This window comes from Prionailurus bengalensis, chromosome B3, assembly GCF_016509475.1.
Source record: "Prionailurus bengalensis isolate Pbe53 chromosome B3, Fcat_Pben_1.1_paternal_pri, whole genome shotgun sequence".
NCBI lineage: Eukaryota > Metazoa > Chordata > Mammalia > Carnivora > Felidae > Prionailurus > Prionailurus bengalensis.
The window spans coordinates 85,087,065-85,098,872 of record NC_057355.1 but is presented as its reverse complement, the minus strand read 5'-3'; the positions used below and the strand labels follow the sequence as shown (position 1 = coordinate 85,098,872).

General features: G+C 35.7%; 1 protein-coding gene across 3 annotated transcripts in view; it reads right to left on the bottom strand.

Annotated features, from left to right (window-relative positions):
• Positions 1 to 249: 249 nt before the first annotated feature.
• Positions 250 to 11,808, bottom strand: part of PSMA6 (proteasome 20S subunit alpha 6) — a 30,164-nt gene continuing 18,605 nt past the window's right edge. For 2 of the 3 annotated variants that reach the window (XM_043555995.1, XM_043555994.1), the window contains exons 2-7: positions 8,184 to 8,278; positions 7,628 to 7,709; positions 6,752 to 6,907; positions 3,456 to 3,634; positions 2,063 to 2,157; positions 250 to 482 (exon numbers count right to left, since the gene is read on the bottom strand). In XM_043555995.1, the coding sequence (XP_043411930.1) occupies positions 425 to 482; positions 2,063 to 2,157; positions 3,456 to 3,634; positions 6,752 to 6,907; positions 7,628 to 7,709; positions 8,184 to 8,278 (665 nt within the window). In that variant the 3' untranslated portion in view covers positions 250 to 424. The remainder of the gene's footprint in view (positions 483 to 2,062; positions 2,158 to 3,455; positions 3,635 to 6,751; positions 6,908 to 7,627; positions 7,710 to 8,183; positions 8,279 to 11,808) is intronic. The other variant, XM_043555996.1, reaches the window with a different exon arrangement.

The following is an 11,808-nucleotide window of genomic DNA, read 5'->3' as shown; positions in this document are numbered from 1 at the left end:
TTGCCTCACATGCCAGCATACAATCAGAGCAAGTTATACAACCACAGTTTTTAGTTTGCCATTTATTCATTAGGCCATAGAGCTATAGTTTAAACTTCTGCCTGTTAAGTTCCTAAAGCCAAAGAAACTTGGATCTCTGTCAACAATGGGCATAAAGTTACAATGTGAGGATGGTGGGCACTAACAGTCTGCATGCACCAGAGGCTTACGACTTAAAACTTGAGGTGAAATTAAGACAAGATGCGATTATTTTCCAAAAGCACTATTTTTTTTTTTATTTATACAGAGTCCTAACCACTTCAGTGGCAGGAGGAGTGGGAGAGGTTCCTTTTTCAATCCAGGGGCCTCCATAATGTTGGTCTGTTGTTACCAAACACACAGGCAAGTGGCGTCATGGATTTGGTAAACTAACTACATACAATGTTTAGTCTCTCTCTGCTAGAGCAACAAGGTGAGCATCAATCTCTGCTTCTGTAAGAATCCTAGAAGGCAAGGAGAAAAAAACCCGTAACTATTTTACTTTTTGAAAACTTTTTCTTATCTAAAATTCCAAACACACGAAAGTAGAATAGATAGTAATGAATTCCTGTGTACCTAACACCCAACTTGGACAATTATCAATTTACAGATTTAAAAAATCTGTATACCTGTCATCCCTTTAGAATTCCCAGGTATTTCATCAACTTTATCTATACACAAAAATGTTTACTTCTTTGACATCAGATCTAAAATTAGGTTTTCTGAAAGCAAACTCTTTTAGTTGTAGCTATGACAGAAAATATTTAAAGCAAACCTATACATAATGTATTCTATTTTAGCTCCAATGTCAAAATCCCCTTTAGAAAAAAGACGGGACATCTGGGTGGCTCAGTTGGTTGAGTGTCTGACTCTTGGTTTTGGCTCAGGTCATGATGTCATGGTTTGTGAGACTGAGCCCATGTTGGGCTCTGTGCTGACAGTGTGGAACCTGCTTGGGATTCTCTCTCTCTCTCTGCTCCTCCCCCACTTGCTCACTCTCTCTCAATATAAATAAATAAACATTAAAAAAAAAAAAAGAGAAAAGAACTTGCAGGTCCTTTAAGCAGATTTATAAATTGCTCCTGCAGGAAAAATACTGCTAAAACAAAACACACAATTACTTCCCAGAGAAAAAAAAAAAAAAGTATAGATTAAAAAAATTTTTAATTCCATGAATTTTTCTTAAATCATTCGTGTTAATAAATTAGAAGAAAAAATGCATAGTAACAAAAAACTCTGTAAGGTCCAGTTAAGCTTAGTTTACCACCTTTTTTCCCACCCCTAACCATTATCAAGTATCCCTGTAACTGTGACCTAAGAGTAAATACAAATTATAGTTAACATGCCTTCCAGCAGTTCCCTGCATCTGTGGATTTAACTGAAGTATTTTTCACAAGTGCATCCAGATTCATGGTAAGTAAACCACCTCACAAGGTTCTGGGGGGATTAAGTGAGATGGTATATGTTAAGCACCCAGTATAGATTTGACTCATGGAAGCTATAAGGTTGATCTGTAGGAGTTAGTTACTTAGTAAGAACAGACGAGCATCCAGCATCTGCAATTCAATTAGCTATATTAAAAATTTGGGGTTTCCAAAGATCTCCAGACAGGGTCTGATATAGATCAGTATTTCATATTACTCTCAAAGCTCCACTTAAATAATCACTAAATAATCAAAGCTTCACCTGAAAAAAACTAAAAACTACTACTCTGGGAGATGAGGTTTCTATTGGCCATAAGGTAAAAAAAGGTAACACTTATGCTTACTTTACTCCTAACATAAAGAAGGTTATTTTATGTTGCCTCTGATATTTGATATAAAATCACTCAGAAATGAGAAGCAGTTATGTCTGCCTTAAAGAGATTTCTGATAAGTTTTAAAACAGATCTCTCAGGTAATGAGGGAAAAAACTGCAATTAAAAAAAAAAATGCTTTTTCCCCCAAAGTTGTAGGACAAATGGACCCACACACTTCTACCCTTCTAGGCTGTAATTTATCTCTTGGCAAACTTCTTTAAGCACCTGTCCAACAATATAACTCACCTGAATTTAGGATTTTCAACTGTAACTACTCCAACTTCTATTTCTGAAGGTTTAAAATCAATTGATAGAACAGTAGATAGGCATGTAATTGCAGTCTGAAAAAAGTATCAACATTAAAATAGTATTTTTCAGAGATTCCAAGATTTTTCATTCCAAGCTTATTCAGATCATGAATTAACCACAAACTATTCATTTTTGTTCCATGTTTCAGTGATGCAGTTCTACAACCACGTGTTACCAACAGATTGCTTAATTCTAATATGTTGCCTGCCAATGAGAAGAAACTTGGCTTATACCAAGTCAAGTCATAAATGAAAGGGGTCTATCAAAAAACACAGGATGAATCACACACAACAGTCTGTTTGCTTGATGACCTCTACATGCTGGGCACTATGCTTAGCACTTGGGGTGAGATGGGGGAGAGGATAAACATGAATGATACAGCCTTCCTTCAAGGAAAATTTACAGTAATAACAATTTAAGAATGTTTTAAAGTGGCTCTGTATCTGATGTGATTAATCATTTATGTAATTATGAACTGCAAGTAAAAAAGACCTTTTATAAACATTTAAACAGGACACAGTACCTCCCAGATGAGAACTAGCTTTATATCTCCCGTTATTATAAATAATACTGCCAACCAAACATAAAAGTATTAGATAGTAATTCTTTTGTCACTTACCAGAATCATGTTTTAAGTCTTTAGAATGGTTGTATCCCAGACCCTCCTTTCCAAAATTTACTAAAATTTTTGTTTTCAGCTTCTTGGCAGTAAATAAGAGGTTTCCTTGGTCTAAGATTACTAAACATTTATGTAAAATTTTAGCTTGTTGTGTCCATTTAAAACATCCCAATCATAATGAATAATCAATCCCCTATCATTCCTGCATTAAGCTAGCTCTGCTTTTGCATCCCAGATAGAATTTCTCTGTCAAGTTATCGCATGAGCATATATTCTTTAACCAAGAAGATGTTTGTTTGCTGAGAATCTGGTATGTGGCTGTTTCTCCTTTAGGGCCATAAGAGTAACACTGTGGACTCAATTTTTTCACTTTTGCTCCCAGGAAGCTTAAGCCTAATTTGAGTCACAACCATGCAGGTCCCAGGCCCTGGTCTTGAATTCTCATTTTTAGTTACATCTTCCCATTTTATAAGTGTTTCATTGGAAGCAGTTTCAAATACATTATGACATGAGATAAGGAATTAAGTGAATACAAGCAGTCCTCATTGTTCCCATGTCAGCTGAATGACACCAATTTACTATTAAGCCAACAAACTTGGTTCTGTGATAAATCCAGAACAGCCTTTTTAGATGGTCAATTTATACAATGATCTTCCCTATTCTATTTAGCATTAAAAAAAAAAAAAGGTCAGATCCTTTTGACTAACTTACTTCCACTGTCTGTTCAAATGTCCAATCAAACTTCTTCTTGACTTTTTTTTCAAGGAAGCTGGTTGATTCAGTTTGTTTAACTCCTGCTGCAGTGGCTTTAAACCCACAGTAGTAACCTGCAGGATCACACTTGTACACCTGAGGGCCTTGTTCTTCATCTATACCAATTAAAATCATACCTAAAAAGAAAGACCCTCATGAAATATCTTATACTTTTGTACAACACAATTTCTTCTTTCTTTGTATTGTCATAAAGCTATTGTTAATCACTATTCTGTCCATCTATTTTAGGATATGTATTTTGCTTAAAGAACACTGATAAGATACAGGTTATCACCACAGATAAACTAGGTAACCAAGAACTTTCCATTTCACAAAAGGCTTATCAAAGATGTTTTTAAAATTTGAATTATTACAATTATAATTTACAACTTTCTAAATCCTTGCTATTACTCAAAGCATATTCCTCTGAACCCTTGAGATGTTACCAAATAAATCTGAATTGAATTGAATTGAATTCAAGTTGAATTCAGTTAAATTTTTCATCTTCCTTTTAGAGAAAATAATATATAGTAGTATGGTAAATGTTCTGCTGTAGACTGACCTACTTAAACTTAGTAGTTCTTTAATTTATTTGACCAAGGAAGACTTTTTTCTCTTTTTTTTAAGAACTTAAGGTTCTAGGGGCGCCTGGGTGGCGCAGTCGGTTGAGCGTCCGACTTCAGCCAGGTCACGATCTCGCGGTCCGGGAGTTCGAGCCCCGCATCAGGCTCTGGGCTGATGGCTCGGAGCCTGGAGCCTGTTTCCGATTCTGTGTCTCCCTCTCTCTCTGCCCCTCCCCCGTTCAAGCTCTGTCTCTCTCTGTCCCAAAAATAAATAAACGTTGAAAAAAAAAAAAATTTATAAAAAAAAAAAAGAACTTAAGGTTCTAAAGAATTTAAGGTTCCAGGGAACCGAAATTGTGGAATACACCTTGGGAATGGTGGTGCAAAACGAAATACACCTTGAGGCTACTTGCTTATCTTCAGACTGCCCATCTTTGATACTGCTGGTATACATTCCTCTAGTAGTCAGGAGAAACCAAATTCTAAATTATGTACACAGACCTTTATTATTACAAATCCATTATGTTATAATGACATACAGTTAAAATAAACACCACACCAAACTTCTTTCTACTCAGCAAAGCAGGTAATAAACTATTTAAAGAATGGCTTAACTCCTGGTTTCTTGTATTTCTAGATCTGAACCTCTTTTATGTACAGGCATGCCTCGTTTTATTGCGTGTTGCCTTGTTGCACTTCACAGATACTGCCTTTCTTTATAAAGGTTTGTAGCAACCCTGCGTTAAGTCTATTTTTCCAATAGTGTTTGCTTGCTTCATGTCTGTCACATTTTGCTAATTCCTGGAATATTTCAAACATTTTCCATTATTCTTATTATACTTGTTATAGTCATCTATTATCAGTGATTAGGACTTGTTGAAAGTTTAGATGTTAGCATTTTAGCAATAAAGTATTTTTAAATTAAGGTATGTACATGGCTTTTTTAGATATAATGCTATTGCACACTTAATAGAGTACAGTGTAAACATAACTTTCATATGCACTGGGAAACCAAAAAATTCATTTGACTCACTATATTGTGATATTAGCTTTATTGCAGTGGTCTGTACTGAACCTGCAATATCTCTGAGGTATGCCTGTAGTTTCCTCTGTTTTAAGATTCAGTAGTAGTCAATCACTTTATTCACATTTAGAGATGTTTTACTGAGTCTACCAATGAGGAATTTTGAAACTTATTTAATTGATAAACACTATGACAGTGATCAGATATCTGTTTTATTCAAAGGTTATGTCACCCTCTAATTTTCTTTACATTTTATACTTGATATAAAGTATAGGCCAACACCAAAGAGATATCCACTTACTGCTTGAGGGAACAAACACTTTTTTACTCCAGTCTTGCAAGATGAGCTGGGTTTAATAGATGGTAAGGACATGAAGGGCAATCAAGGCAAAAGGAACAACATGCACAAAGGCATCAAGACATGAAAGGTCTTGTTATACCCAGGTGATGACAAAAGACCCACGCACTACCGGGACTTCAGGTGAGGAAGGAAAGCAGTACACGGAAGAAGGTGCTTGGGAATAAACTGCATGTCATATTAAGGGGCTTGGAATTTACACTGTAGCTGATGAGGAATCAGTTTTTCTAGGGAGTAACAATCAAAATTTAATTTTAAAATGATAACTCACATAGCAACATGGAAGACAGACTAGGAAAGAGTGAGAAAAGAGAGAAGAGACAAGTAAACTAAGTGGCAAAGGCAAGAGATGATGAAGAAGGAACAGAGGAGACAGGAAAGAACAGATATTCTGAGGTGAAGCTCGAAGACTAATCATATGACCAGGGAAGGTGGAGTAGGCGTAGCAAAGAGAAGTTGAGGATAAAAGTAGGAAAACAGCAATGATTTCAAGTCTGAAGCATCTGCAGGCTGTGGAGGAAGGGACTGGGCTAACACTAACGTAGTAGTGACTGGCTGAATACAGGTAGTAAACGAAAGTATGAAAGAGGGTGAGATCACTGACACAGAACCAAGAGGGAGAGAAGGACCACAGAGAAAGCCTGGTGAGCAAAAACATTTAAAGGAAAAGCAGAAGATGAGCTAAGGAAAGTGAGGAAAAGGGGGAAAGAGCATCACTGAAGAAACTGAGGGAGCATTTTTAAATGAGAGGTCAAAAATAGGGTCATATGTTAGAGAAAAATCATTACACTCACTGTTTTAATTCCCATAAACGACACAATGTCAAAAACAAACGTGTTCAATTTTTCAGGATAATGTATTACATTCAATCTAAAATCAGTAAACCTCATCTCTCTCCTAATAGAATTTTACTTATTTTTAAAAAACATAATATAGTCTACAAATATGAACCACAGGTATATGTGTTTGAGCCTAATTCTTTAGGGTGATCAAAAAAAAAGAGCTACATTGTTAAGATGTCTATTGAGACATCTGCATGGAAAGAGTAATCTGGAATTGCAGTACAACTCCCATTACAACAGCCCAATGTAACAGTGACTTGGATCTTTCAAATCAAACATCCTTAAAAGAACTATTTTAACAAAGTCTAATAGCACCTAAAGCTTAAGAGATAATACCTAAAATACTGTTGTGAAACCTACCCTTCATTGCTGATTTATTATAGAGAGTTCCACCCTTTATATAATTTTCTTTTATTCCTCTTTCTGAAAAAATGTAATTCATTTGTGAGCCTTGTTAGCATACTTACAACAACCAAGAGGCCTCATTTCAGCATTCTGTGTGTAGACCTGAGAAATATCAGCAATTCTTTTGCACAGCATGTCCACAGGAATCTCATAGCCATACTTGTACTTCCAATTAGCTGCCTCATAGCGTGCCCTCTGTACCTGGGATCTGCTGTCCGCTTAGAGCAGAAAAAACAAGTTTACTTCTTTAGAGGAAAGAGTGAACGTAAAATCAGACAATTTTCCATTTTCCATACATATATAAAATCTCCACTCTAACTTAAGGAAGGTAGAGTGGTCCACTATGGTTTCTTCTACCACCAACGAACGGTCGCTGACTCAGCAACAAATCCATGACAAAAAAGGAAAACATATTTAAAGATGGAGTTCTACACACAGCACTTCCTTTTATGCTGAGTCCTTTATCAGCCGTCAAAATAGTTTCTACAAGTGTTTAATAATTCCCAAAAGAACAAGTTTTAAGGAGAATGTTTCTCTTATCTTTTTTGTAGGCTTGAATTTTCTCTTGATTTCAGAAAACAGAAACCCAAAGTAATTTTTATAATTCTCATCTACTTCTAACTGTGCCATTATTACCAGGTTTGAAATATATGGACTTAACTGCCCTTAAAGTATTAACTATATATGAAATAAATCATCTATGAGAGGGGCCTCAGCCCAGTTTCCCTGACAGTAGTATACAGATCTAATTCTATTATACTTACGATTTCAAAAAAACTCACAATACTCCGAATATACTGATACTAACCTTGGAAGATGGCAAATATACTCCTATATATCAGGCACATCAGGCACTAAAGGGAGCCTTTTAAAATTAATACAAAACTCAAAAATAATTGAAGAAAATAACAAATCTAAGTAGACATCAAATCAGTTACCTGTCATTCCTGTCATCACACAGCCAATGTTTTCAGTTATCTTGAATAAGTGAGTCACTGTGCTAGAATCCAATAATTTGTCCTAATGAACAAAAGAGATCAAGATAATTTTTGTAAAATCAGAGGTCCCAGTGCAGGGATAAAAAAATACTATGGAGTTATGATAAACTATGTAACAAATGTCTTCTGTTCATTTTATTGTTAAACCCAATTTTTTAAAAAAGGCAGGGGATAGACTTTGTCTTCCTTTGTTAGATGATAGGTTTCCTGTGGGGGAGAACTATATCACCAAAGCCTGTTGCAAGATTCCTGAAGAAAAAAGACCTAGAATTCCCACTGTGCTTATAATCATTACCACAAAGTTCAATATGTTAATTCTGTCTACTCAGCTAAACAGTCCATAGCTGCTGAGTAAATACTTATGGAGTGAAACGGGAAAGCACGAGGAAAGCAAGAATGTTAATGTATATAGGTTGTAATATAACTTTGTACAAACTCATGAAAAATCCTTACATTATATTCTGTAACAACAGGCTATCTGAGCAGTATTACTTACAGGTACTTTCTTCTGTGTGACAATTACTGCACAGTCTTTCCCTCTGACAGCTACTGATGTAAGGCCACCCTGGTTAATAGCCTTAAAAGCATATTCTGGAAAACAGAACAGTGTTTTTAAAAGGTGGAATAAATTATTATAGATTCATCAAGTGGAATAAGCAAGCAATCACTGAAAAGAATGAGCCAGAGCTATAAACTAACATGGAATGCTGTCCAAGACATGCAAAGTTAAAATAATAATGATAATAAATTCTAGTTAAACCAACTCCATTTCTTTTCATTTTACTTTATTAATCATTTTCATCAGACTAAGTACCAAATTTCCAAAAAAGATTTAATTAATTTATCATATCAAGTCTTTTAAAAAAAATTTTTTTTAATGCTCATTTTTGAGAGAGAGACAGAGCATGAGTGGGGAAGGGGCAGAAAGAGAGGGACACACAGAATCAGAAGCAGGCTCCAGGCTCTGAGCTGTCAGCACAGAGCCCGATGTGGGGCTTGAACTCACAAACTGTGAGATCATGACCTGAGCTGAAGTCAGACACTTAACCAACTGAGCTACCCAGGCACCCCTATCATATCAAGTCTTTATCAATTATATTTTATAATTTGAAAAGTTTGTTTTGCGGTCATTATTTCTACCAAGTCTGGTCTTCCTGGGTCAAATTTAGTTGCTCTAAATTTTCTCAAGATCTACTACTACTGCTAATTTTGGCCAGTAACTAATTTGACCATATGCAATTTTAATTGCTGTTAAGATTATTCTGTATTGTCTTTTCCCCTACCAAGTTGAAATTTTCTGGATCATAGTTTTTCTGATTTTCATGATATCTAAAACAAGGATTCTTTAGTTTGTCTATAACAAACTTCAGCTTGTGCACTTCTAGCTGCTATCAAACCAGTCCCCAGGTTAAAACAGATGGATCAAAGAGGGAGCATGAAAACAAACTACTTTAACACTATGCAGTTGACAACAATTGCTTTTGAAGAGTAGAATTACAAATGAGACTACCCCTTTCTATGTTTTGTATTTCTGTAATATCTAAATCTAATATAAACATACTTTGTAATTATAAAAGTAGCAACAGATAAACAATTGGAACCTCATCAAGATAAAAAGCTTCTGTACACAAAGGAATCAATCAACAAAACTAAAAGGCAACGGACAGAATGGGAGAAGATATCTGCAAATGACATATCGGATAAAGGCTTACTATCCAAATACATGAAGAACTTACCAAACTCAACACCCAAAAAAACAAATAATCCAGTGAGGAAATGGGCAGAAGACATGAATACACACCCTTCCAAAGGCATCCAGATGGCTAACAGACATGAAAAGATGCTCAACATCACTCATCATCAGGGAAATACAAATCCAAACCACACTGAGATACCACCTCACAGCTGTCAGAAAGTGGAGAAAGGGGAACCTTTTTGCAAGGTTGGTGGAAATGCAAACTGGTGTAGCCACTCCAGAAAACGGAATGCAAGTTCCTCAAAAAATGACCTACAGAACTACCCTACAACCCAGAATTGCACTACTAGGTATTTATCCAAAAGACACAGGTGTGATGTTTCAAATGGGCACATGCACCCCAATGTTTATAGCAGAATTACTGACAATAGCAAAAGTACAGAAAGAGCCCAAATGCCCATCGACAGTTAAATGGATAAAGAAGATGTGGTATAGATACACAATGGAGTATTACTTGGTTATCAAAGAGAATGAAATCTTGCCATTTGCAGCAATGTGGATGGAACTAGAGTGTGTTATGCTAAACAAAATTAAGTCAGGCAGAGAAAGACAAATATCCTATGATTTCACTCATATATAGAATTTAAGAAACACAGCAGATGAACATAGGGGAAGGGAAGGACAAATAAGGTAAAAACAGAGAGGAAGGCAAGCCATAAGAGACTCTTAAATACAGAGAACAAACTCGGGGTTGCTAGAGAGGAGGTGGATGGGGGGTGGGCTAAATAGGTGATGGGCATTAAGAAGAGCACTTGTTGGGATGAGCCCTGGGTGTTATATGTAAGTGATGAATCACTGGGTTCTATTCCTGAAATCGATACTACACTGTATGTTAACTAACTTGAATTTTAAAAAAAAATTAAAAAATTAAAATAAAATATTAGTCATAAAAATACCAACAGAAATATTTGCTCACTGTAGAAAATATGGGGATTATAGAATACAATGTAAAAAAAAAGTCACTCATAACTCTAATCATTATTGACATTTTAACATAAAAGATGTTTTAAAAATTCTGTCAAGTATTACTCTGGGCACAGGGTCTGAATCCTAGTCTCCTATGTTCAGAAAGCCAACTGGTGATGAGGACCAGCCAAGAAAGATACTACCTGTGCCAAAGAACTTCCTTTAATAGGAGCTATAATAAAAAACTCATCAAATATTTCTAAGTAGCTATAGATTGAAGACAGAAAAATAGAATAAAAAAGACTCTAGCAAAACACCATAAAGAAAATCCTCAAATCTACCTTAGATTCAACTAGATTATAATAGTTTATTTCTACCATCACCACAAATAATTTCTAAAGCATAATGTTTCAAAATGCTTCTCAGTTCTATTTCTTATATGGCCAAAAAGCTTCTATCAGATCAAACCTCCACAGATAAAAAACCATAAACTCTGAATAACTACCTGAAGACACCAGAAAGTGACAAACAGTAGGCAGATTCTAGAAGGGGAGGACATGCTTGGAAGAAAGGAATGGTATGAATGAGTTTCCCATTTTCACAGCTTATAGACTGAGTGCAGGCCCTGGTCAGGGCGAAATACCCACAGAAAATTCAGTCTTTTTAGCCTGAAGAACTAGAGAACAGTTTGGGGGTAACTACAGCTACTGGAAAATGAGGGAAACAAGGGAGAGAGCCAGAGAGGGAAAGACTCAACCCATATATTATGTTACCCAAATCTCTGGCTGATTCCATAACCACATATACACAAGACAGACTCCAGGCAGCTTAGCTAAGCTAAAAGAAAGGGAGACTTGAGCTGCCACCCAAATTAATTGCCTGCTAGAACAAATCAACATTCTTTGGAGGAATATAGCAGAATCCATGTCAACTGCATTAAATATTAATGGATAAAATACTCCAATTAAAGGCAGAAACTGTCAGAATGGATAAAAAAGCAAACCTCAAATATATGCAATCTACCACAGACACACTTTACTAAACGAGTGGAAAAAAAGATTACCATATAAACAGTAAGCATCAGAAAGTTGAATGGACAATATTAATATCAGACAAAGTAGAGATTTCAAGACAACAAATGTATCAGAGATAAAGAGGGACACTTCAAAAAAATGTCACAGAATGTCAAAAAATGTCACAGAAAAATCAATTCACAAGAAAGAAGACAGAACAATCATAATGTATATGCACCTTATAAGAGTACTTTAAAATACATAAAAGTAAAATTGACAAAATTAAAAAGAGTAATGGCCAATCCCATCCAGTTTAAGATTTTACCACCACCACCGGGGCAACTGAAATAGACATAAACACACAAAGCAGACATTCATGATATGGACCACACTATCGATCACCTTGACTGAGTTGTATCTACAGGAACACTACTGGCAACAACTGA